The 27,304-nt window shown below is 44.6% G+C and overlaps 1 protein-coding gene across 1 annotated transcript in view; it reads right to left on the bottom strand.

The window, feature by feature from the left end:
* Window positions 1-1,025: 1,025 nt before the first annotated feature.
* rerea (arginine-glutamic acid dipeptide (RE) repeats a) overlaps window positions 1,026-27,304 on the bottom strand; it is a gene marked incomplete at its 5' end in the record, with an annotated part of 95,293 nt that continues 69,014 nt past the window's right edge. Inside the window, 12 exons of the mRNA XM_080015886.1 lie at window positions 1,026-3,183; window positions 3,686-3,866; window positions 4,009-4,152; window positions 4,676-5,387; window positions 5,564-5,780; window positions 8,230-9,590; window positions 9,717-9,830; window positions 12,165-12,326; window positions 12,750-12,949; window positions 13,580-13,672; window positions 13,789-13,951; window positions 25,231-25,311. Coding sequence (XP_079872012.1) covers window positions 3,150-3,183; window positions 3,686-3,866; window positions 4,009-4,152; window positions 4,676-5,387; window positions 5,564-5,780; window positions 8,230-9,590; window positions 9,717-9,830; window positions 12,165-12,326; window positions 12,750-12,949; window positions 13,580-13,672; window positions 13,789-13,951; window positions 25,231-25,311 — 3,462 coding nt within the window. The 3' untranslated portion in view covers window positions 1,026-3,149. The remainder of the gene's footprint in view (window positions 3,184-3,685; window positions 3,867-4,008; window positions 4,153-4,675; window positions 5,388-5,563; window positions 5,781-8,229; window positions 9,591-9,716; window positions 9,831-12,164; window positions 12,327-12,749; window positions 12,950-13,579; window positions 13,673-13,788; window positions 13,952-25,230; window positions 25,312-27,304) is intronic.

The raw sequence follows: 27,304 nt of genomic DNA, 5'->3' as shown, positions 1-27,304 counted from the left end.
TGAGCCTAATGCTCAGCGGCAGGCTGGTGGGGTGAGAGGTGGATGGAGGATGGAGGGAGAACAGAAAGGGGGGAAACAACACGGCTCCGTGTCTGAAACAACAGCATCCGGCGCCGCGCGGCACAAGACATATTGGCGCTCAGACAGGAAAGGCCAGATTTGGAAGACGGTTTGTGTCCTCGTGCAGCTGCCCCAGGGCTACGCGCAGCGTGATGAGAGGGATTCGAGTCGACAAGAGCCACAGCCGCTCCATCGCCGGCGTGGAGGGGAGGGCGGGAGATGAATAATTCAACCAGCCGGCGCTGCTCCCTTTTGACGACGTGTCGTCTTGTTTTTTTTGTTGGCGGGGGGGAGGGGAGGCGAAGCGAGCTGCCAACAAAAGGCGGCGCCTCCTCAGAAGGTGAGCGTCACATGACAGCCCCGAGGAACTCATCGTTGTTTGTGTTTTTTTTTTGTTTTTTTTCTTCTTTCCTTTTTCTTTACGACGGAGCATCATTCCAGAGAGCATCACAGGAATAATGGCTCCCTCTCCGGATGACACACCATCACAGATTGCTGCTCCATCACTCCCCACGCGAGGCGGCGAAATGACAACCCTGCTCTGCAGGCAGCGGCTTTTCATCCTGAGGAGGTGTTCCTTCTGGCTCAGCCTTGCTGCTGTTTGCTGCTGATGCCTGATATTCCAGTGATATTCCACTGATTTAACCCTCTAACTCCAAATGAGCAATGAGTGACAGTGATAAGCTGGCACAATAGCTGCGTCCATGACCAGATTTAACACCACCAATAGAATTACTGGAATAAACAATAGGACCCATTGAGAATGTAAATATAGTTTTAGTTGTGATCTTACAGTGGGCTTTCATAATGTCTCACTGGATAAATGTACGTGGACCATCAGACTTATATGAAACAAGGGAGGTATACTGCAGATCGAGCAAAATATTTTTGATATATTTGGCTCATAGTTCGGATCACGTAACCATACTTAAATAAGACCAGCAAACCCATTTTGTGTGGTGTAACTTAGTCGTTTATTTTAATTCCACAAATTTTTCAAAAAAATTACAAAATACTCAAATGGAGAGAACACAGGACTCACAATTTTTCTTATTATTTCTACTTTTTGTTTACATTGTGTCATCCCATGGCGACTACTAATATGTACAATAAGCTTCAAGATACCAGTATATATATAAATCTTAGCAGTCAGAATTTACATTCTGCTATTGCCGCTTTGAAACAAGAAGCTAAACCATTGACAACACTTAACATCAAAGGTTCTGGAGACACAAAAAAGAGGGACTAAAAAGGCAAAAAGAAATAGGAAATGAAGCAAAGGAAGATGTGGAGTACACCGGGTTCTGGGGAGGGGGAGAGAGAGCGAGACATGGACAGGTTGAGGATGAGAAGAAGGTGGAGTGACAGAGAGGTTGCAAGACTTAATTATTGAGGGAGGAAGCCGAACGGTCGCCGACGCCGACTCTAAGCCCCGTGGGAAGATCTGGGAACTTTTTAAAAACGTAGGACAAGTGCAGCCTCTTTTTTTTGTGGTATACGGAGGAGGAAAATAAAATACAAAAATATAAAGATACAGCCACAGTTTTCAAGGTATCAATGAAAAGTCTCAATGGTCGTGGTGCGTTGAGAAAATGATTAAAAAAAAACAAAACAAAAAAACCCCAAAGTGATATGGTAAGGCAGGGAGCCCAACGCAGGCTAATGTACACTAGTGTGACGGGTGGGGGACACTATGAGTAACAGTCAGTGGCACACGGACACAACACCCCGGAGGGGAGGGTGGATGGGTGAGGTCCGCCATCTCAAGGACCCCCGTCGCCTCAGACCCCCCTCTGACCCTCCCTCGGCTCCTGGATGCAGGTGGACCCAACAGGACATCGATGAATCAACATGGATGACCGCACCGTCACACGTTTAAAACCGTCTCAATCATAATAATAATAATAATAATAATAATAATAATATGATTACGCTCAGTGGAAAATGTTTAAAAAAAATGTGATCCCTAATATCCCGATAGGAGTTAAGTTGTTTTTTTTCATGTTTTCAGTTCAACCAAATACGGTGTCAATGTCAAAGTTCTTTAAATCCACAGTTAAAAACAATTCACTGTTAAAAAAAAAAAAAAAATTGTAAAAATTGTAAAATGAAATATTTCTTCATTTCGCAGATTTTTAAATACTGATTTTTTTTTTCAAGTGGAGGAGTAAAAACCAATTAGTGGAGCTCAAGGAAACTCTTTCAGTGCAATAAAAAAAAAAAAAAAATTATAGTAATAATTCTCCACAACTTGAATGTGGGCTCCACAAGAGGCTCGGTGACCGCAGCGTCCCAAATTCAAGTGTTTCTAATCGTTAAAACTCACGTTAAGTTCAGTGTGTGTGTGTGTGTGTGTGTGTTTGGCGTGTGGCTGTGACAGTGTGTTATCTGGACACGAGGTCTTCGATGACTGAACGGCAACTCTCTCCAAAAATAAAAAATAAAAGTGTGGGCTGCTTCCTGTAATGCCACGGTGCTCCCCTCTGAAACAAGGGAAAACGCTTTGAAACCTAAAAACAGACTGGAGGTTGAGACAACTTGGTTTGGAGTCCACACCTAGTAATAATAATAATAATAATTATAATAATAATTATATGTTTATATATACTATTTACAGACTCAGAAACGCCATGCTGTAGCTTTTCTTAAAATTATGAAAAAACCTCCAACAATGTATTAAAATAAATGTTGAATTTAAGATAGCACTTGTAAATTCTCCATAAACGGCATGACCGGTCTGGTATTTAAATGTTTTTTTTTTTTTTTTTTTCCCGTTTTGTTTTTTTGTCGATAAGCACAGTGTCTTGTTTCTAGCACCTACAAAATGTCAGGGAAGTTTGTCATGCAGGAGTCTTGAGGACGTTGTCACTACTGGCTATATACCAAACAAAGTCAATGTCTTAAAAAAATAAAATAAAATAACAACAATTTAAAAAAACAAACAAAAAAAAGGTCCATGATGTGAAAAAAAAAAAAAAAAAAATGTCATCTGAAGAATTCTGCGGCGATCTGTTCGTCCTTCTGCTCTTTTCACGTTGCGCGTTGTGGAAACTAACACCTTCCCGTGTCGCGTGTGAGTCCCCTCCCGCTCACAGCTGCTTGTCGCTCTCCTTCTTCAGCCGACTGGAGAACAAAAAAAATAAATTAGTTAAATTGATTAAAAATAACATCCGGACAAACGGTTGTAAACTCCCTGGCAAATATTTTTCTGTGATTCCTTTAATTGAATGTAAACACCAAACTAGTTATTGCTTTAGGGTATGTCTGCTAGAAATGAAACTATAGCTTTGTACTATAAGAGTAAACGCTCTTTGTCAGATATATATACATATATATATAAATATATATATATATATATATATATATATATATATATATATATTTCCTTTAAATAAGGCAGAAAGGCTTTTATTTTGAAAAGAGAAAGCAGTTTATTCCTTGCGTGCATATGAAATAAAAGTAATCAAAGAGTAAATGTGTGATGGAATCTACCTTTAAACAACGCAGACAGGCTTTTAATTTGAAGCAGGATGTTACATTTCATTGAGGTTCTTCCCGAATATATGTATAGATGTATAAATAAAAATAGACGTTGCCTCAGTTTGTTCGATGTTGCATCACCGACCTGTAGTAATCCTCCTGGCCAGGGAGGGGTCCTCCGTGCATGTGGTGGTGCCCGTGGAGCCACTGCTGCTCCATGGCCAGGCGCTGGAGCTCAGCTGACTGGGCGTGCATGGCCTGGAGCTGGTGCGCTGCAGACATGGGGGGCGCCAGACCCCCGGGGAGGTCACGCGGGTACGGAGTACCTGGAGAGCGAGCGCACGTGGAGGTTAGGTCGGGAGACCGAATGTATTCACTTCCAATGTTGGGGTTTTAATATCGGACCATTCCACTTGAATTGCAAACCCTTGGTAAACACTGTTAAAGGCCGTTGGAATTTGGGGTTACCGAAGACGGGGTGGCGCAGCATCTCGTGCTCGTGTGGCGGTTGACCCATGAGCGGGTTGGGGATGGCGCCGGGCGGGTAGGGGAAGCGGGCCAGGTGAGGTCCTGCCGCCAGGGGGTCTATGGCCAGCGGGTGGGCCCCAGAACCTGGGGGACACACAAGGCATTCACCACCTTCTGGGAGTTAGAATCTGGAGGGTCAGGGCACTCATGTACACACATCACACATGCTACACTTGATCTGAAGTACTCAATACATTAATACAGTAAGATATTATGTAGATAATAGTTTGTATATTAAATACAATAAGTTATGATTATAAAACATCAACAAAACATTTTCAACTTGAAATTGTAATATTTACTTTGATAAAATGGATGAATGAAATATCAATTACTAATATCAGAATCTGAAGTCAGAAATATTCCCAGACAATGTTACGGTCTTTAGTAGGTTAACATGCACAATTGCCTTTTTGTTTGTATTTAAAACTGGGAAATAAATGGAATCATTGAATTTCTGTTACTGTTTCCACCAACAAATATATGCTTAAAAACACAAAAGATTGAAAATAACCGTCAAACAATCCAATCAAACGCACACATATCTCATATGAGTGATAATTTATAAAATGTGAGGAGTGGGGGTACGCGCAGGGCTTTCGCTCACCTTGATGCAGGGGGTCTTGCTGGTGGAGGTGGAGGTGGGAGTGGATGTGCGAGTGCTGGTGGTGGTGCGGCGTCACGTTGAACATCTGCAGCCGGGCGATGGGGTCATTGGCCACCGAGGCCATCCTTTCGGCGTGGAGCCGCTCGGCGGCTAGCCTCTCGGGATAACTCATCTCGGGCCGTAGCTGGGGCCCGCCGAGGGCCAGCCGCTCCCGCTCCAGGGGGTTGAGGTGGAAGGACGCGAAGGGGTGGGGCCCAGCCATGGGGGGCAGGGCGATAGCCCCGTGCCGGGCAAAGTGCTCCATGGGGTTGGTGGAGGGGTGGAGGCCGTCCAGCTCCGGGGGCTTCACTTCGAACCCGGGCTTCATGCGCTCCCGCAGCTCCCTCTCACGGATCTCCCGCTCGCGCATCTCGCGCTCCCGCAGCTCGCGCTCCCGCATGCCGGGGTCGGCGTTGTAGAGCCCGGGCATGTGGTAGGCTAGCAGCGGGTCAGCCGGGTTGAGGGACACGAAGAAAGGGTGGTTGCGGTTGGTGGGGGACATGACGTGGGGGCGGGCGTACTCGCTGAGCGTGCGCAGGGCCGGCGTGTCGGGGCCGATGTACGGGGGAACAGCCGCGATGGTCGTGGGGGGCCCGTCGTAAGGCGACCGCATGTGGGCGGGGCCCGCCATCTGGGGGTCGCACATCCTGCTGTCGTGAGAACTGGAGGCTTTCTGTGGAGAGACAAGCAACGTGTTGAGCCACACACTGGGGACTCAAGAGTTAAATCTAATGCCTTTTAAGACAAATGTAAGATTTATTTTGGGATAAATCGTCTCTATTGTCCAATTAAGTGTTACAGGTCAGAGCTACGTATTCCGGGACGAACAACAAGGAAAAAGAGGCTCACCGCCGTTCTCTCCGCTTCCTTTTCTCTCTCCCGCTCTCTCTCTCGCTCTTTTTCCCGTTCCCTCTCCTTCTCCTCCCTGGCTTTCTGCTCCACCTCTCTCTTGGCCTTCTCCATGGCCTCCTCCCGCTTCTTGGCCAGTTTGGACGAGGCCAGCGGAGTGAAGTAGAAGTCCGTCCGAGCGCACGAGTTGTAGCCTCGGTCCAGATGCTTGTAGAACCTGCGTTCACATCATAAAAAAAGTGAATCAATTCATCAAATGACTCAGAGCTTATTAAATGAAGAAAACTGTGTACACTAGAAAATAAGCCTATGGCGCCAGCCCACGTTAGCTCATTATTGAAAATGAAGCGTATTCCCCTGCCCCTTCACTTTTGCCGCGATGATGAGTTCTCCTGCTACGTATTAACAAGCTCATTGCTTTTCATTGGCGGTCTGAGAGCCACTTAAGCACAAGGCAACTAAAGATACTCATATTCAGATGCCTCAGTTCACTCGCATCACGCTATAATTAATCTCCAACCTGGATAAATCCAAGCCATCAGCCAAGGCTGCTCGTTGCTATGAAAAGAAAAACTCTTTGAATGAGGAGGCTCTGAGCTAGTGTTTGCCAGCTGAGCAACATCTTTAAGACGAGGTGCTCCGTGATGCTTATCATCCACACTGTGTGCTGGTGTGTTTTGTACAATAGACAAACCTGGCGACTGATTGGTGTGTTCTGCCCTCTACCCACATTGACCATAACGGTTTGTGGATTTCACATGTTTTATTGCAAATTTGAAATTTGAGGCCACTACGGTAAGAGTGACTGGAAACAGCACTGGTTCAAATGGAGACCTCAGAAACGTCATTTTGTCAAAGTTGTAAAAATAAAATTAGGGATGCACCGATCTATCCGCAGTATATCGGCATTGGCCGATATTCGCGTTGTTGACAGCCATCGGCCTATTGGCAAATAAGAAGACCTTCACCGATGGCAGTGGCCAATGTTTATATTGATATATTCAATGGGTCTTGCGCATGGGTGTTGCAAAATGACTCGATAGTGCCCGCTAAAATGTTTGAACAAAGAAGCCTTAAAAAGTAGACTTAAAAAAAAAAAAGAAAAAAGTGTCTCCTGGTGCCATGGCCTAAACCCAACAGGAAGTCAGCAATTTTGAATTAAGTGTGAAATCTTTGTGTACTTTTTGCCCTTTAGAATCACAGAGACATCTACGTGCCAATTGAGTAATGGTCATAGCGCAACTTCCTGGCAAGAGAAAATGTTTTATACTTTGATGTACTCCTCCCGGCGGGTTGACCAGATCCACCTCAAATGGTGAGGTGATGAGGTCTTATGAAGAGTGTGAGTTTTCATCGAACGGTGTTCCCGTGGCGGCGCGGCGAATTGCCATGTTTCGACATGAGAAAATCAACTGTTGCAACTCGATTTCCACATGGCGAGATCTTCTCCAAATGTAACATGTCTGACAAGAATCCCGGCCTGAAGGCATCTTCAGGCCAATATTGAATCGTAGTCAGTGCGCCACCGACTGGCAACAGGAAATTACAGGCGCGACACTTTTAATAACTACACCTAGCAGGTCAGGCACATCCACCTCAAATTTGGTCGGAAAGGTCTTCAGACCTTGATGATGCCAAATAGTGAAGCTTTTGAGTTTTCATCAAACCCGTTGCCATGGTTTTTCAGGGGCTAGGGATGCATGAAGACTCACAAAACCTGGCACATGTGCCACGAGGGGTGTATTGGGCGTTGGGTGTGGAAGGGGGCTCGATAGCGCCCCCTTAAAATCGTTAACGGAGGAGCCCTGGTGGTACGTTTCAACTACACATACAAAATTTGGGAGGCGGATGTAACATCCCAAGACTTAAAAAAAGTCTCTCTGTGCCTTGACCTAAACTCAAAAGGAAGCTGGCCATTTTGATTTTGAAATGATTGTGTATTTTTTCGCAAGGGTTGTACTTTCACAAACTCCTCCTAGGAGGTTAATCAGATCCACCTTAGACCCGGTAAGTGTGTATAAAAGACAACGGATGAAAAGTTGTTCAAAGACTCAGTGTTCGTCAGACGGCATGGGTGGCGTCTAGTTTCCATGTTTCGCCACGAATCAGTGTAAGGAACCAGAGTGTTTTGTAACTTGTAGTGTAAATGGTCAAATCTGCCCCAAACTTCACATGTTTGATAAGACTCCCGGCCTGAAGACATCTATGCGGCAATATTGAGTTATAGTCATAGTGCCGCCTACTGGCAATAGAAAATGTCTGATGGGGGCGAAAATGCGCAGCTGCGTCAACCGGCATCCCACCAGCACCCCCGACGTGCACAAAGGTGTGAAGGCCCGATCATCGCTGCACGTTTATTTAAATTTTTTTATCCGTCCGAGGGAATGACGCCATCCACAATCAATTTTAGAACATGCAGACACAGCTCTCTCGGACGCTTCAAGCAGGGAGTGATGCTGTGTTCATGGGAACTCGGAATACATCAGTTTTGGCATCAGCTATCGGCCGATTTGTTATTTTAAACATCAGCATTGTCCCAGAATATCACAATCTGTGTATCCCTGAATAAAATTATATAAAAAGGGCACCATCTTTGGACTTTGCATACAAAAAATAACATTAATAATACAGCTGTAAGAGACCATGGAGTATTGATGGAAACGCACCGTGCTGATTGGCTGGCGTGGCTGGGCGTGTTGACAACAGTTGGCTCGGGGGAGGGGCTTCTCTGCGGCGGTGGGGGACTCTCTGGCTCCTCCATGTCGTCCAGAGGCTCCTCCTTGATGTGCATGGGTGGGAGGGTGGAGCCCGGGGCGCAGGAGACGGAGGCGGGAAGCGGCATGGAGATAGAGGAGGAGGAGGAGGCCGAAGACGAAGCCGAGGAAGGTGGAGGTTGTAGGCCCGGCATGGAGCTGGATGAGGAAGGGGGAGGGCCGGTTGGAGGTAGAACAGAGTTGAACGAGTGTGGGGGGAACGGCGGCTGTGGGGGTCCGCCAGAGTGCGAGGTCGCCGCGGAGGGCGGCAGGGGGGGAGGCTGCGGAGGCTGGTGGCTGGAGGACGATGGGAGGCTTTGGGACTGAGTGAGAACCGGAGGCTGGGCCGGCGGAGGGTGGAGCTGTTGCCCCTGAGGCATGAGCTGCAGAGGGGGCGGGTGAGCTGACGGAGGGTGGTGGGTGGACAAGGAGCTGAGGGGCTTGAGGGCTGGCGGCGGCGGAAGGTTGGAAGGCATCTGGGGGAACGGAGGAGCCGAGAGGTGCGGCGGGTGTTTGTGGGACTGTGGGTTGGACATCTGGGGGATGGGCGTGGTGGGCGGGGGCTTGATGTGCGGCATGGACATGGGGGCGGGAGGCAGCGGCTGCTCTCGGGGGGGCTGCCCTGCACTCTGGGAAGACGGCTGGGACTGGGAGGGGGGTGTGTGCGACCTCGGCTGCGAGGAAGGTGGCTGCCCCATCGGAGGGAAGCCCTGCGGGGGCATGGAGTGAGGGTGGGGCAGGTGCGGAGGGCCGGCTTGCAGCGGATGCGGCATGGGGACGTGATGCGAGCCGGGTAACGACTGGGGCGGGCCTGGGGGGCCGGGGGGCGGAGCCTGAGTCAGAGGAGAGTGTGGAGATGGTAGCCTCTGAGGATGGAGGGAGGGTCCGGACTGGATGAGGGACAGCGGGCCAGCCGGGGGGAGCGGCTGGGGAGGTAGAGAGACGGCCGCCGCCGTGGGTGAGACCTGCGGGGGGATGGAGGGGGCAGAGGACGCGGGTGGGGTGGGGGCGGCGGAGGCTGCGGAGGTGCCCGGCTGACATTGGATGAGTGGAGGGTGTTGGCCCTGCAGGAGCTGCTGCTGCTGGGCGGAGGAGTCGGAGTCACTCTCGTTGTCACGGGGACTGGGGATGCTCGGTGAGGAGCTGCGGTTGTCCTGGTCAATGTCTTTCGGGTCGCTGCTCAGCTCCTCGTTGACGCTGCGGCTGTCAGAGCTCTCGCCCTCTCCTTCCCCCTCGCCCTCGCACTCCGAGGGAGAGTCTGGCCGATTCAGCTCCTTTGGGAGGGAAGACAGGGTGAGGGTGAGTTTCATGAGGGCCACGGGAGGAGCTGCAATTTCTGCAAAATACATATGGATATGAAAAACAACAAGCTCAAAACACACAAAAATACAAAAGCTCACTTGTGACTTTGACTTTTTGGCACTGGCCCTCTCATGCTCCTCTGTGTCTGAAGCCCCCTTCTCCCTCAGGCGTTTGGCACTCTTCATAGGGGAGGGAGCCTCCTCCTTAATCTTCTGTGGAAAATAAAATGCATAGTACAGGTTTTAGGCCCCAAGGTGTAAACAGGATGCAGCATAAGGTATATTGATATGGTGTAAATTCAAATATTTATATATATTTTTAGGTCCGTCAATTGATTCAAATATTTAATCGTGATTAATTGTATGATTGCCCATAGTTAATTAGTTGCACATTTTTTATCTGTTCAAAATGTACCTTAAAGTGATATTTTTCAAGTGTCTAATACTCTTATAACCATGGGAGTGAAGAAATACACTCACTGAGCACTTTATTAGGAGGACCCATACACGTAGTTATTCATACAATTATCTAATCAGCCAGTCGTGTGGCAGAAGTGCAATGCATAAAATCATGCAGATACGCTGACAGTTAAAGACTGGAAAAATGTAGCCCGGTTTGATGAGTCTCGATTTCTGCTGAGGCACACAGATGGTAGGGTCAGAATTTGGTGCCAACAGCATGAATCCACGGACCCAACCTGCTTTGTGTCAACAGTCCAGGCTGGTGGTGGTGTAATGGTGTGGGGAGTATTTTTTGGCACACTTTGGGCCCGTTAATACCAATCAATCATTGCTTGAATGGCACAGCCTATTTGAGTATGGTTGCAGACCATCCCTTCATGGCCACAATTTACCCTTCGTCATGGCTACTTCCAGCATGATAATGCACCATGTCCCCAAGCAAAAACCGTCTCAAACTGGTTTCATGAACATGACAATAAGTTCCATGTTCTTCAGTGGCCTTCCCAGTCACCCGATCTGAATCCAACATAACACCTTTGGGATGTGATAGAACGGGAGAGTCGCAGCATGAACGTGCAGCTGACAAATCTGCAGGAATTGCGTGACGCAATCATGTCAACATGGAGCAGAATCTCAAAGGAATGAGTCCAACATGATGGAATCCATGCCAAGAAGAGTTGAGGCTGTTTTGAGAGCAAAGGAAGGCTCTACCCAGTATTAGTATAGTGTTCCTAATAAAGTGCTCAGTAGTCCATGCTTGCTTTATGCAAATGTATGTTTATTGGAAGTCAATTAACAACCCAAAACAATGACAAATATAGTCCAGAAACCTGTAAAGGTACTGCATTTAACATAAAAAAAAATATGCTCATATCATAACATGGCAAACTCAAGCCCAACAGGCAACAACAGATGGGCATACTGACCTGCGGCAATCCAAGTTTTCACTTTTAACTTTTTTTGGATACGGCTTTTTGTTATCTGAAAAACGGTCGTAGAAACCTTGTTTATTCGAGGGAACAGCTGCTCTCCCTCTCAACAATGGGGCACGCCAGCAATATTTACCCCATACCGGAGGAACTGGGGTGCAGTTACCAGGGCTGCAGAGTTGGCGCTAGAGGTACAAGCCCTATATTCCGTCAGTAGTGACGGGGAACAGGGATGGGCTTTTTAATATTTTCTTGTGGTAGACGACTAACAAGAATTTCAGTCGATTAGTCAAGTAACCATAGTAAGACAACTTCATCGCACACAAATTTGGTAAAATAACGGCACACTTCGCTCCGCCTCTATTCTCTCAAACAAACACGTTACATCTGTATGCTACACTTATTCGAGTCCAGGCGGAGGTTCTCATGAAGCCTGTGCTACACTTATTAACCGTAAAGTTTCTTGTAAGTCTACGTCACTGTCCGAGACGACTAATCAACGAATCATGCCCATCCCCAATGGGGAATGGCCAACAAGACTTACGAGCTGTCCTGGTGAGGAACCAGAAGATCTACAAGGAGTGCAGTTTACCGTTTCACCGAAAAATGGCTAACCGGCAACACTAACCACCTGATTACCTGGATTCACTACTGTGAGAGCGGACAGGGACTCAGTTAGGTGGCAAGCTCAAAGGAGGAGGACTCGCACTCTTTATTAAAATCAGGTTGTATAACCCAGGACAAGTAAGTGTTACAGGCACACGCAGAGAAGGCGCGACGTCATCCACTCCACTATCGCCAGACTACATACACAACACCCTGGGGCCTTCATGGTAATTTCATTCGTTCAATGTAATTTCACACAATTCAAATTTTATTGTGTGGCGCATCGGCGCCATCTTAACTACGGGCTGGGCAAGGGGCAAACGGTCATAAAAACAGAACGTGCGTAAATGCGTCCAAAACTTTGTGGGGTTAAAACAAATCTGCGGTAACGTGTTATTATCGCGTTAACTTTGACAGCCTTAATTTTTTTACATTATTTCATTTTGATGAACCAAAATACTTGTACAATCATGCGGTATTGTGGTTCGGCAGGTTGGAGAAATTCTAATTCCTTTAGTTTAACTGAACAGCTATGTAAATGAGTGTGTACCTTGCTGGGTTTCTTCATGGCGTCCGTCTTGCTGTCAGTGCTGTCGGTGCTCGCTGCGCTGGGCGAGGTGCGTCCGCTGGAGCGCAGGTCCTCGTTGGTGGGTGAGGCTCGACCATCGGGACTGGCGGTCTGCTTCTTACGACCACTACGTAGCGTCGACATCTGCATCAAGTACAGCCGATGGTGGGGTGTAAAGATGAGGTGTCATATTGCTTTAATATAGATATTGTGATATAGGATTGTGATTATCAAAGTATCGTGATGTGCCTTAAATTTATGAAAGCATCTATAGTCTTCCCCAAATTATTGTCAAATGATCTGTCATGGAAAAAATAATCATTATACTTGATTTTGTCAATATCTAGTATAGTATAAGTAAACATATCTCAATATTTGGTCCAAAACATGTTTTAGTAGTCCTTGTGCTACTCGTTGGGAGATGAGGTAGGAGGTAAGACTGGAGTGAGCTGGATGCCTGCTTTTGAACTGTGGCTCTTCAATGCTATGGGGAGGAGGTGAATGGAGTGGAGTGGATGGAGAACGTGTAAATGGAAAAGTAGATGAGTGGCGGGAAGATGTTCTCACCGAGCCTCGGTTCCGTCGGGTCCTCATGCTATGCTTCCCGCTGAGTCCATCCTCTTCCTCTTTGACAGGTTTGAACATAAATGGCGGCGGGTCCACAGGCTTCTCGATGGGGGGCAGCTCACCGTACTTCTTGAAGTGAATGCGGCAGTCTGTGCACAGCAAGATGTTCTCGCGGCCCCCGTGGTGCCAGTCTTTGGAGGCTGAGGAAAACCATTTACAGTGAGGAATAAAAACAAAAAACACAAAACTTTCCAGGAGCGTGACAATTTCTCAACTGTGTGGAAAAAAACCTCAAAAGAATTTATAATTTGCCGTTTACAAATTGAGCGCATTCATATTTGAAAACATACGATCCACTTTTCCCAATCCACTAGTTACATTGAAAACAAATGTAAACAGTTAAACTCTTCTTTACTATATTTTTTCCCCATACTTTTTGATATTGGATTCATCCAACAACTTCACCATATGTCAATCACCCCATATAAAAATACAGCAGGTTTATATAGGTTAGCACCACAAAGCCCCAGTTATTAGCCACCCTTGTTGTGGTAGCAGTCATGTTAAGCGCTGTCAGATGGGAAATGGATACTGGGAGCCAGCTGTGTACAGTGAGGGGAGGGATAATGAGTTGGAGAGAGAGTGAACAAGCTGTGGGCTCATGTCTGATTTGATCATATTAGTTCTGACATCCTCTGATGCCCATCTGTCACACAGCACTGTGTGGCGCTCTCACTGATAGCAATCAGAATGCAAATAGTCAGGCCGGTCCTTATGGCATTACTCCTGTGTGTGTTAGCGTGAAAATATGAGAGAGGTGTATATCTTACTGGTGGTGAAACAGTGGCGACAGGCGTAGCCCTTCAACTCCTGCTCGCTGTCTTCGCTGTCAAAATCATCTTCGCTGGCTGAACTAAGGTCCACTGCAGGAGTGAGAACACAATTTAACACACATCGCTCGAGTGCCACAAAGTAATTTCTCTTCCCCCGCCCTCTGTCGCTCTCGCTGTCTATTCACGCAGGACTGCTGTTTGCTTACAGAACTCGCTGGAGGGGGGTCGCGACGGGGTGTTGACGGGAGTCGAGGCGGTCCGCGTCTTGATGCGGCGGAAGACGGGCTGGCGGCGGTGTCTGCGGTGGGCTCGAGAGCTGGCCGCCTCCGGGGTCTTTTTCCAATAATAGTAGAAGGTGATTAGCTCCCCCTGCAAGGAAAATTATTGAAATGTTGAGATTAAGAAAAAAAAAAGTATAATTTATATGTTTAACGTGAAGAAATAATTTTGCAGAAATAAAACTGCAAAAATCTGCTTCTTCTTCTTTCAGCTGCTCCAGAATGAAAATGGAGTTATAATGAAATCATATATTCAAAACATCAACAGGTCACGGCCATGCAAAGATTGTGAAGAGTTTGTAAAATAATTCCCCCTTTAAAATTATGAATTTAAAGTGTAAGCAACCACTGCAGTGTTCCACAGAGCAAGGCCAGGGAGAACAGGAGTCCAAGCCAGGTTTTGTAGCCTGCCGGGCGTGTTTGTGCCATGGCCGTGTCTGTCCCAGGATTAGGTTAGGATGCTCACTGAATGCAGGGGTATTAGGATCAGTGCACTGGTGGCTGCCTGGGTGGCTGGCGCTTGAATAGGAACAAAAGAACATGTCGGGGAGAGCTTTGGCGCTACAAATAGGGAGTGAAATGGCTCCTCGCCCCTTCACTGGAAGAGTCAATTGAACTTTAATCAAACATTCGGTGGGGCGCGTTTGCCAGCGAGCGAAGCGGACAAATCCAGTTCACAAAAGGCAGCTAGGAAATCAATACGCAACTGAAACATTAACACATGCAATCATGGATCAGAAAGCACTTTGCTGAGGCAGCCTGTGCAAATGAACTGCCGCTTTCCGGCCACACTCAAAATAATACACCAGCCTTGAAAATTGGCGACAGGAGTCAGGGGCAATTATGTAGTTTCCTGTGGGGCTTTGCCGTTCTCCCTCACCATGAACGCTCACTTGTTAGTGGGCTTTCGCTGGATCTATAATGAATTCATGAAGGGGGTAGTGGCAGTGTGATTGTTGAGCAAGCTGTAAGTCACCTGTAATCTTTAAGGCCCACAAAGATGCTCATCTACTATATAAGGTCTGTTAAACTGCTGCTCTACAAACCTCACAGGGTTTAATGGATATTGATTGTTTTCCTTTCTCGCCTCAGCTGAGAAACTTGACATAGATTAAGCAGTACACTGCTCTCTAAAACATGCTCATACCTTTGCGTCAAACCGCTAAATATTCTAACAAAACAAAAACTAATACCGTTGGCTGTGTAATATATAATTTGATGGTCATTTGAAAAAGACAATAAAAGGTGGCTTAAACTTGAAACAAACACGCTTCCTTTCTGCGTTTGTACAAGAAAAATCTGGATAATGGAATGAATATAATTGTAGAAAATAAGTCTAGCTCAGAGTTTTTATCTGCAGAGCCATCTCAAGCTACTTGGCTGTGCCATGTTTGTTGAGAGAAAACATTGGGCAAAGATCACGTGGGTGCTCCTTTATCGCTTCGACAAGCCTGGCAAATATCTGACATTAAGGTACAAGATAAGTCTTTCTCAATGACTGCTTTGACTGGCAGAAAGGGATCAACTCAGAGGCTTATTGCCAGTTTAATAAGATCTCTCTTCATGTAGCTCTTAGGGGATATTCATTTATCCACCATTGGCTGTAGGACGCCATCTTATCAGGCAAAGCAGTGCTGGGAACATTTACTGAAGGGAGTTGGGAGCTCAAAGCGGACCTCTCACATGGTGGGTAAATTAAGGTGCTGTGCTCACGGAAAGCTATTGCTCAAGCATAAAACTGGCCTAAACGCCCATTGCTTGTGCTCTCTTCCAAAAGACCCCAAGACTACTGCAGCTGAGCACATCTGGAATAGTAGGATGCATTCCACATGCCTTGCCAAATGGGAGCCCTGCAAGATACAAATCACGAGGAGGATTCATGAGGAACAGTGTGATGAAGACACAACAGCACACACTCCACGGCTAGGACTGCATTTTGTGCAGTATTACACAATAAACTGTAAAAAATATATAAATAAATAGATTAAAAAAGGCCTTCGGAAGATCCACATCAGAGGGAGTGTGCTCATAGCAACAGAAGTCTTATAGCCTAAAAGCTTCTTATGCTCTATTAAGTTACCATGTGTCGGTGCATCTTATTGAGAAGTTACAAAGCTGATTCGTTGTTCTGTGAGCCTGCCTCCCTTTTTAGACTGGCTGGCCGGCTGTAGCAGTGCGCAGGTGCTTGCTGAGGGAAGGCAGGCGTCCTGATGTGAAATCTAATTGAAATGTGCAGATCAAAAGTGTCGAGTGGTGCCGGGCGCTGGCTTTGCTCTGTGCTTAATGACTGTTCTCAGCGGTGGCTCTCTGCCTTCCCGCTGCAGGCTGACAACCACATGGCCCCCACAACAGCTTGGCAGACACGGGGAAAGGTCACCCTGCCTCTCCATCACTTAGACCATGTCAAGCACCATTATATTAGGCAGGGACTAATGAAAACATTAGCTTGAGCTTTGGAGTGGGAACTAACAGGTGCAATGAGAAGTTAGAATATAACCGTTGAAAAAGGATGAAGTAAATGGAAAAGCTAAAGGGGCTGGAGACAGCATTTCTTCAGGCATAGAGAAAATAATATAAAACAGCCACAATAACGGAAAGAACTGTATAAATGAAATCAAGATATTTCTATTTGTATTATATTTTGCTTAAATTTCACAAAATAGTCCTTTTTTATTCCCAAACAACAAACAAGCAGTCAAGAACGGCTGTTTTCCAATGGATAATGAGGAAGGGGAATGGGGGAACGAGGAAGATGGCATTCCTGCGGTAAAGACAAGCCAGAGTCTTGGAATCAATGTCAGGGAGACAGATTGACAGTTCATATACCTCTGCCAACCTGCCTGTCTCTCAAGTTTGTTTTCCTGAAGCCTATGCCCAATCTCTCAGATGGATCTTGTACACAAATGTCACCAATTATGTGTACTATTGTGATATGCCTAAGGCAACATTGTTAGTTTCATTAAATTAAATACCATGTCTATGAATAGGTAAACTGATATGACAGTATGACAATTCAAAGATGTAATTGCGTCTGAAATTATAATAAAAAAAAAAAAGAAACAGCAAAAAAAAAAAAAAGAAACAAAAAAACACCTCACAAACATTGGTATGGAGTAGAAAATAAATAGTTGGCTGTAAAATGGATTTCAAGAATTGCCCTGGCCTCTGCACCCTAATTTCCCCCTCCCACCCACTAAATCATTGCGGAGAAGTACACACTGCACTGCTGCTCCCAGAACATGAGATAGTGACAACATAAGCTCGGTATTATAAGACCCTTTAGAATGCCTCCATCTGCAGGAGCTTTCTGGGTGGTGGATTATCCGACAGGGAAGGGCTTACCTCATATCACGACACTCAGGGCTTCCATTCCAGTTATTGCCACTTGAAATGGTAGTCTACATGTGCATGTGTGAAATTGACAAACTGTATGAGTTCCAGTTTGTGTGCGACAGTGTTTCCTGAATATGAATTCAACCATGGCTGCCAAACACTTTAAAAACAGGCTACAGACCGTTTTCTACTTCTGCAATTTAAAAATATTTAAATTACAATCCTGTCACAACACATTTTCCACATTTGGTGCATTCCGGACGAATACAGTCACAACATTTGTACACCTTCACAAGAAGCACTGAAAATAATAATTTGTGTCTTAAAATAGCAATAAATATCGAGGATACTGCTTTTTTTTGTATTTATTATGTCTTAAGAGAAAAGTCTATAGCCAGATCATGTTGGCAAAATATGATCGCTTAAAAATACAAGCGTCTTCATAACAATGTACTTAAGTCAAAATCCACTGTAAACTATTGAGTGTAAATGTAATTGTAGATCAGAGAGTAGATAATGTTTCCATGTAATTTTTTTAACTTGTTCTGAAGAAATTACAATATAGTACATGACCTTAGCTTCTGATGTTTTGTGTGACACATGAAAATGGTATTCTCAAGTCTGTAAAAAAATAAAATTAAAATTAAAAAAAACAACAACAACAAGGAAGAAATTAAAACGTTATTACCCATTTGGTTAAAATTTGGGTACGTCTATTTCTAGGAGACAGATGTGCAGGATGGGACCTGAATGCCCACAAAGCAAACAAAGAGAATCGAGCAAAAAAAAAAAAAAAAAAAAAAAAAAAGTGCCTGAACTTTGATCTTTAATTCTTTCAGCCTCTCCTCATTACCCATCTGGTGCCATTTCTTTTTTATTTCACACCCGTAAATATTACATATTGGCCTCTTTTCCTTTCCGTGCCTTCTAGACTTGGTAGTCATTTTTCAGAGAGCATTTTAAGTGCAGCGTCCATGCTACATGGGCGTGGAGGGGTGGAGGCCAAGTCAGGGTGCAGGACCCTTCACTGGGCACGGTGGTCGCGGTTCCACGGGCAGGGCTGAGGGTGAGGGCTAAACTCATATATTTACACACTCATCCCCTCTCAGGCCCAGGCCTGAACAGATGGTTTCTGTTTTTCCTGGCAGATTTGTGACAGAGCCACAAAGGCCCCTGCTTTGACACGAAGCCAAGCGGTTAAGGCCGTTACTGGCAAGAGCACGGGAAGAAGGAGAGAACAGGGGAATGAAGAGGAGGGAAGCGGAGGGGAGGGGTGCGAGGGAAGAGAGCTCAGAGGGAGAAATGGAGAGCCAACGGAGGATAACAATGGACAATCAACCTTGAATCGAGCCACAACCCTTCCTAAAAGTCCAACATTTCAGAGGAAGGAGGCAGAACAGGGGCAGCAGAAGGCAGAGCAGGGGAAGAGAATGGATTCTGGGTTCTGGTGGTTGATGCCGATTTGTGTAAACTTCCATTAGTTTGTGCTCCTCCCGCTCCCTCCAGTCACTCCAGAACGGCAGAGGGGAATGTTTATCTTTGAGCTAAATCACACCCGGGCTTAATGGTGATATATCAGCTCTACACATGTACGTTTTCCTCCTCACTAAGCATGACAGTTTATACAGAAGAGGCTTTCAGTAAGTGGCACTTGACTTTTGCATCTTCCTAATGCATTTCGTAAGTGTAGAGGCAGGATTTATTAATGTTTTTTTAGTGGCTAAAAAAATTAGGGCCATGGTTGCTTCGTCAAGCAAGCAAAATGACTATTAGTCGTTGTTTAATAAAACAATATCCTAAATTCAAGATTGGTTTGATGGCATTTAAATAGCTCTGAGGGCAGAAAGATGTCAGTTTTAAATTCTTAACATTTTTTCCCGCACCAAAATAACTTGTCACACAACCTCCCCATGACACCTGGCAAATACATGCTGGAGTCAAAATTCTTATCGATAATGTCACTTGGCATGTACACGAAATTAAATTAAATTAAGTTAACAGTTTATATTCAACAATCTCATATTCCCAACATTCCCATGTTTTGAAAAGTGAATAGTATTTTTCCCCCCCTCGTTGTTTTCTAATTTCAACTTATTCAATGAGCTTTTAGAAGTAAAAGACATACCATACTCGATAAGAAATAATGAGTATAAGCATCATGCAGTTGTTCAAAAAGTGGACTTCTAGCTGGATGGTGCCTCCGAGTCCACAGACAGACGAGGGAAAATGAACAGTGAAAGGGCCTTGGCTGGTGTAGCAGAGTGAGTGTGAAAGGCAGTTAAACAGACAGCCATTCCCTGCTGCGTGGAGCCTTTCTGCCGGAGAATGACTGAATAAGCTCTGCTTTCACAGGTCAGGGATGCACACGCTGAAGAATCAGCACTCGTGTTTTTCCTGCTGTAAGCGCTTTTGCCAATGAAAGCAGATTGGACAGCAACAGAGCCTTTTTTTGCGCGCGCGGGGAGGGGGGTGATCCTGCGTGTTCTGCTGATAAGCTGGTCCCCCAAAAACCACAACATGGAGCTTACCAAAGAACTCAATTACAGAGCCAGCACCCTCCCTCTCCCTGCTCCATCTATTAGGCTGTACAAGATTTTGCCTACACTCAGGCAAGGCAAGCTAAATTGCTTGTGGTCTGCTGAAACAACATCAATAGGTTCTGGTTGAGCTTACAACGACCGACTGCGTTTCCACTGCATAAACAAGCCGTATCATTTACCAAAAGACGGAAGCTATTCTGTCAAACCTCGGACAGCTGGTGCCACCTGGAGGACGGCCCCCCAGTTTTTCGATGGTCTAATTAGTGCTTGAACTAAAGTATTTATAATTGGACTCATCCCCAAGGCTGCGGCTGCTGGGCTAAGGACATGGGAATGAATTCACTTTGACGTGTGCGCCGATCGCACGGATGCAAACATCTGCTTTGAGGTTGTGGCGAGAACAGAGCTCTCCTGGTGGCCATGTTGTACATGACAGCGTCCACGGGCCGGCACGGCCTCTTCATCTCATTCACAACCAGGTACAACATGCTTCAGTGAGGATGGCACGGCGCATCATCTCTTGGCTTTAGAGATTTGAATCTTGATCGTTACCAACAGGCTATGATATCACAGTGGTTTTAATTGCCCCTCACTCAGTCAACGCATTATGTTAAAGTTATTACGTGCCCTGCTGTATCCTATACAGTTTCCAACCACAAACAGTGAGCATACAGATGATATAAAGTGGCCTCTCGCTGATGCGCTGTCATTTCAAATCCTATTGGTGCCAGTCTGATTTATGTAACAATACCATCCAGCCACAACATCATTGTCATTGTTACGAGTCTAACTCAGGGTGGACTGCTCCATTTTGTTTGTTAATTATATTGTTAAAACTGCATTAATATTCACATTATATATATGTATATACACCGATCAACGACAACATTAAAACCAATACTAATAACCACAAATACTGTGTAACTCCCCCTTGTGCCACCAAAACAGCTCTGACCCATCGAAGCATGGACACCACAAGACCTCTGAAGGTGTCCTGTGGTATCTGGCACCAAGACATTAGCAGCAGATACTTTAAGTCCTGCAAGTTGTGAGGTGGGGCCCCCATGGTTCAAGCTTGTTGTTCCAGCACATCCCACAGATGCTCCATCGGATCGGACCCTAACCCCACCATCCATATGATGTAGAAGAAAACATGATTCATCCGACTGCATACATCAAAGAACCCATGGCCGCCCATGACTCTGTCACCTGTTTAACGATTGTCCTTCCTTGGACCACTTTTGGTAGGTACTAACCACTGCATACCAGGAACACACCACCAGACCTGTTGTTTTGGAGATGCTCTGATCCGGTCGTCTAGCCATCACAACTTGGTGCTTGTCAAAGTGGCTCAGATCCTTACGCTTGACCTTTTTTCCTGCTTCCAACACATCAACTTCAAGAACTGACTGTTCACTTGCTGCCTCATATATCCCACCCCCTTGACATGTGCCATTGAAATGAGATGAGCAATGTTTTTCACTTCACCTGTCAGTGGTTTTAATGTTGTGGCTGATTGGTGTATATATATGTATATATTATCCCAAACACTACCTCACTTTATTCACATGCCACTTTAATGCACATATCTGTATATACATAATTGCCTATTCCATATACATAAGCATATTCCCTCTATCTATTCCATTTTATTTCATCTTATTTTTATTGTATTTTATTCTATATATTTTTATTTTATTCTATAAGTATTCGACTACTGTATTACGTTTTAGGAGTCAGTTAGTTGGGCTATTAGAAAGAAATTTTTAGGACATATTGTGTGTTATCACCGGGTGCGTTGCATTACATTTCACTGCATATATGTATGAAAGTATGCATATGTAAGTGACGAATAAAAATCTTGAATCTTGAATATACTGTATATGCTTAGCAAGCACAAGGAAATAGAACAAGACAAAGCTGTAAGAGATGCCCGGGGAACACAGACACATCCTGCCCTAGAGATGTTTTTATGGTGTTTTTATGCTATTGCAAATTGCCTTGTCAATGAAATGTATAATGGAGAAATTATATCCTGTGTCTTTGTTTCTTTCATTACTGTGTCTTCAATTGTAAACTGAATGTCAAAAATAGCAAAACAGATAGCCTAATGTGAAATTATGTTTTAATTATTTTTCCTCCATTTATATTTTCACAGGTGATAAATTAATTGGTCCTAACGAATGTATAAAAATGCTAAATGCTAATTGACAATTTGTCAATAGTTCTACCATTGTGCCCCACACAATCTCCAACAGCGAAGGCAGGATCATTCTCCAAGATGATAAAACAGGCAATGAAAAGTGTAAAAATGGTTCCTCTGTTTACCACTAAAATGAAACGTGCAAAATGAACTACTACAGTGTGACATCTAATTATACAGACAGGATTCCTTCAGCTGCAAACAGCAAATAAAGGCATGTGTAATACTCCCCTATTAAGCCTCTGTTAAGCTACTGGTATAAGTATTTCTCTCGAAACCGTATTTTAATGAAAGGTTTTCCAGTGGAAATATCAGGCAGAGACCTATCTGAAATCTACATTTCAGCATATTTAGTTGTTTCAATACTGGGAGCAGCCAGCTCATGTTCCATGACGTTCTCTCTGAAGTGGGGGGAAATGGTGGCAGCATAGCCAGTTGCAGATATTCAGACGACACACCCACTTCCCCCTCCAGGCCTTTATGTGACTTTATATAAAGCATTCCTGAGCGCTAGTCAGGCCTGGTGTGTTTACACAGCACTGGGTGCTTAGCCCATGGCACTGACTGTCCCAGTGGTGCTGGCGCTTCAGGGGCAGCTCAGTTATTAAGGGGCTAGCGGGAAGAACAGCGAGAGGCAGAAAACACTGGACTGGCCTTCTGAAGCCCCAGCTATCAGCCCAGGGGCTTTATGGTCTGGGCTCTGGCTCAGCTCAGCACTGTGGTCGAGTTTGGGGCCAAGGGCAGGAAATGTTGCAGGAACACCCGCATTTGTGCAAGGCAGTTTTCCTCGGTTGGTTTGGCATGCGAGCGGAATTATAGAAATATATGCCTATGCTGGGATATGGGGAGGGGAAATCTTGCCAGTTTCCCAGACCCACAAAAATCTTTTGAGATTGTTATGCTCAGTGTTCTGGAGATAGGATGTGGGAGTGAGCGGGTGGAGAGATTGCCGTTAGGAAAATAAATGGAGCTTCCCTCGGGGTATTGACTGGCACAAGCTCAGATCAGGCTTACGACACACAAAAGCAAGTTCAATCATAAGCAAAGACGTTTTTTTTGTGCTCGGCGACAACGTTGGCTTTTCAGTGTCTATATTGAGCTAACCCCCACCTTTCCCTTCTCCACTTGCTGCTATCCGACTCTTGCCCTCCCAGTCATCCTCTCCTCTTTTCATACGTTTAAAGGGCAGTTTAATTTCCATTTGCAGGGGGAAAATTAATCTTTCCCGGCTCGGTGGTGGTGCTAGTGGCAGAACTGGGTCCTGGAGGAGGTCTATTACCTCTCCTGCCAATGCAGACTCCACCTCTAGGTTGACTCACATTAATACCTCCTTTATAGCCAATCAACTGGACAAGTCGTACATTTCCAAACCAGTAAAAATAATTGAGGGAACCTTTGGAAGGACTTTGTACCTTTGTAAACTGTATCCAAACACTTTAATCTCTCATTCAAGAGGTTCAAAATGGATTGGAGAATAAAATCTCTCGACGAGACACACACAAAGCCCACTCATAATGAAGGTGACACCGAAGAGTTCTTGAGTACTAAAAAGAAATAGTACATGATATGTAGGGATGTTGGAAAACATGGCAGACATATCCTTGGCTCACAGCCAACAAGGAAATGAAACAGCAGAGGGTGTGACAAACCCCTTTGATTTCTCCTTTGATGTCGTTGGAAAACACTATCTGCACACTTCCAGAAGGAACGGCCACACTCAAAACAGCAAAGTCTGTACTGCTGTACGAAAAAAGGGAACCTATAAATTATTTACCTGCTAAGGGAAAGACATGGAGGACGTGGCAACTTGATTTTCAAATGTCAAACACATTCCCCCTGTAGCCATTTGAAAAATCAAGCCACTTACTCTGTGCTTCGTTTCGAAAAGATATGATATAGGGGTTAAAACGTGGACTTGTAGGGGGGTCCAAAGAGGGACAACACCAGGCCTGTACGGCATGGCATGTTTTGTTTTCAACTGAGTAATCACCTTAGATGTTGCTCTGTTCTGGGTTAATCATTGTTGGGACTGGATTTGACCTATTTGTAATGTGTAACAGGGCATGCAATTGTTAAGACTATGATTAACTCATTAAAAAACACACACACACAGACACAGACACAGACACACACACACACACACAAAATGGCGAGGGAGGAGGGCTAAGTCTGACAGAGGATCATCCTTCTGCCAAGAAACATAAACAAAACAATCATGAGTTCCTCGGAGCGTGACGGATATTAATTCACCTTGTCTGTCTCACTTGGAGGCATGGTTGGCAAATCTTAATACTAGCAAGATGTCACATCAAAATAAATTAGTAAGTTGACTCTGATTTATTTGTAAGTGCATCAGTTCAGTTGAGTGCAGCAGGTACTTGAAAATAGTAGTTGTATTAGTGGACCTCACAGAGAGAATGGAAAAAATAAGTTTTACCCTAATGGCATTTAAACAGTGTCCTATAGTATAATAGTAATAAAAATAATATAAATAAACATTTTTACATCATATTATTATAATAAAAATCACTAATACAATTTCACTAGTACAGCCACTGCTTCTAATAATAGATTTGAAATACTACATATATACATACACATAATTTTATTCTGCGTCTCACTGAACATGGAAACAAAACTTATCTTGAGAGTTTCAAACATAATTACTGCATCCAAAGTTGTGAGACGTTTCAGTTTAAATACACTGAGGCATAATCAGTTTTATTTTAACTTAAATTATTATGCAGCTATGTTTTACAACTGCGAATGTTTGCAACAGTATAACGAACATAATTTATCTAATTGCTTTGTGGGTGGTACAATGGGTGTAGTATTGCTCATACTTGAGGCTGGTAATTTCTTGAGTGCTACTAAACAATTCCTAAACCATTGAATATTCAAGAGCTAAAAAAAATACATTATGCTGGGAATAGTGAATCACACCACATTTCTAAAACGTGTCTACTGACTGAACTGTGGCTGCTAATTGATGTTCAATATGTGCATTTGTTATATTTAAAACGGATGTCTGTTCTGGGCTTTTTCTCATCGCAGGTATAAAAAAGGTTTTTCAGAGAGCCTTAGGGCAGATATGAAGGTAATGCAATGCGGAGGGTTGGCAGGCTACACTAACTACTTATCAATAAGGCCTCAGGTTAAAACAACAGTTCAGCACCGAATACCGAGCTGTTACCGCATTTCATGTAGTGCATCCAATTTTTACTTTGAAAATTGAGTCATTCAAACGCTTATGAAACTATGTTTTGAAATATACAGAAATGTCAATTTACTTACGGTTTCTTTGTTGGGCAGCAGTTCTTTCCTGATCCTGAAGAAGTTCTTGCCAAACTGCCTCAGCCCTTTAATGAAGCGCTTCTGCAACAATTAAAAAAAAGAAAGAGAACACAAAACAATAATCGGTGAGGTTCAGTGAATAAGCTGAAATACAACCGCATATGTGGAAACCACTGTACCCGCTGTTTAAACTCTGGCGTCTACACAGCCATGTCAGGGTAAAGCAAAAAAGCAAATGACAAGAAAGCAATAGAGGCAAAGAGACACTGAGATTATTTTCTTTAATGTGACTCAAACAGAAAAGAAAAAATTATGAAACAAATTAAAAATTATGAAATTACCTTTAAACAAAGCAAATTAACTAGTTGGAACACGTTGCTGATATTCATATAACTATTAAGTTCAAAGTGAAGACAAACTTGAGAGCTCAAAACCAATGTAAATCCTGTGTCATTGCGCATGCTGGACTGTCCCTTAAAATATATCCCTTTCAAACTATAAATTATTTCTAAATAGGAAACTCTTAAATTGTTGCGGTAGATGGAAAATATTTCACGGTAAAATCGCACAAATCCACCCTGAAAAGAGAATGTGGACAACAGCACGGATACAGTGATAAGACTTGAAAACACATCCTGCTGAATTCTGACAACAAAACCGAACGTAAACACAACACCAAGCTTAAACCCACAGCAAAAATAAACATCAGCAAGCCAGAATAAATGTAATAAATAAATCAACAAATAATAATCATCAATAAGATTAAAAAAGCCTACCTAAATGCATTTCTTCTCCTTTAAGAGCTACGGTGCACGAGCCATAAATGAAAAAACAAGCTGAAAACATTCATAACCAGCGAAGCAGACAACCAACAGATTTACTTTCTTGTTCCAGAGGCGAACCCCCGTTCCTCTATGGTCTCAGCCGACCGTTTCCAAGTAACAACCAAGTAACTCCGGCAAAAAGAAGGGAAAAGTCTTCCGGGAGAAACGGAACAAATCTCCACCTCCAGCCACAGGTAAAGGCAAAATTAGGGAGCAAATCCACAATGTCTCCGATGGTACATGGCTTTTTTTTTTTTTTTTTTTTTTACAAGCAAGAAATAGCTTGTCAGTCTGTGCTCTTCCACTACAAAGGGGAAGGCTTTACATGTGATCTTTCTGCTAGAGAGCCTCTGGTTCGCAGCAGGCTGGAAAACCCGGAGCGGAGTGCCGCACTGCATGCTGGCGTCAGGCTCACAGCTCTGGTTTCAGGCTGCTGTGGAGTCTCCAACAGAGGAGCCGGCTTTATGTGTCCACCGCCCACACAGACAGAGCCAGCCCACAGATTTTCTTAAAACTAAAACCCAAAGTAGACCGTTTTCAACTGAAGAGGAATCTAAAGCATTCCTTTGACCGCTCTCAGGGCTTTGAGAGAGCCCGCACACGCAGAAGCAGCAACTTAACAAGCCGGGGAGCAGAGAGGGCAAGCCCGCTGATAGCGTGCGGAGAAAGGTCCCTGACACGGTGAAAGGAGACAAGCAAGTGGGAAAACCAGACATGGAGCTGCCGTGTTTTCAAACAAGTCAATTTTCCATGCCATGTACAGTAGGTTACGCAATCACAGATTGTTTACATAGTCAGCTTTGGTGGGAATGAAAGGGCAAATTCCCTGAAGTACAGCTTCAAAATGCAACCCTCTTAAAAAGGAGAAGAGTAAATCATCAACAGCAGCCTACCACCGCCACTGTTTACCTCCCGCATAAAATCGACCTAATAGCAGAACTTTTACAGAAACAGTAACACACGCACAGCGTAGATGCGAATAACAAGACCTACTACAAACCTTAACTTGCAAAAGACTAAACCAGCAGCAGCTTAATTCAGGCCAGGTGGGGACAGCTGTGCTCGTCGACATCTAAATAAAGCCAGCATGTTATCAGTGACAGGACTGAGGAGATAATTTGCATCCACGGAGTCATCTTGTAGTGGTTGATTAACCAGTAGATGGGGCTGTCTCTCCTTGCCCCCCCCCATTCTACCGCACTTGAGGGTTTAAGAGCAGACGACCACATGACTGTCGGCCAAAACCCTGC

This window comes from Zeus faber (assembly GCF_960531495.2).
Source record: "Zeus faber genome assembly, chromosome: 15".
Lineage (NCBI taxonomy): Eukaryota > Metazoa > Chordata > Actinopteri > Zeiformes > Zeidae > Zeus > Zeus faber.
Note: the sequence above shows the minus strand (reverse complement) of the source record. Positions and strands in the feature narration are given on the sequence as shown.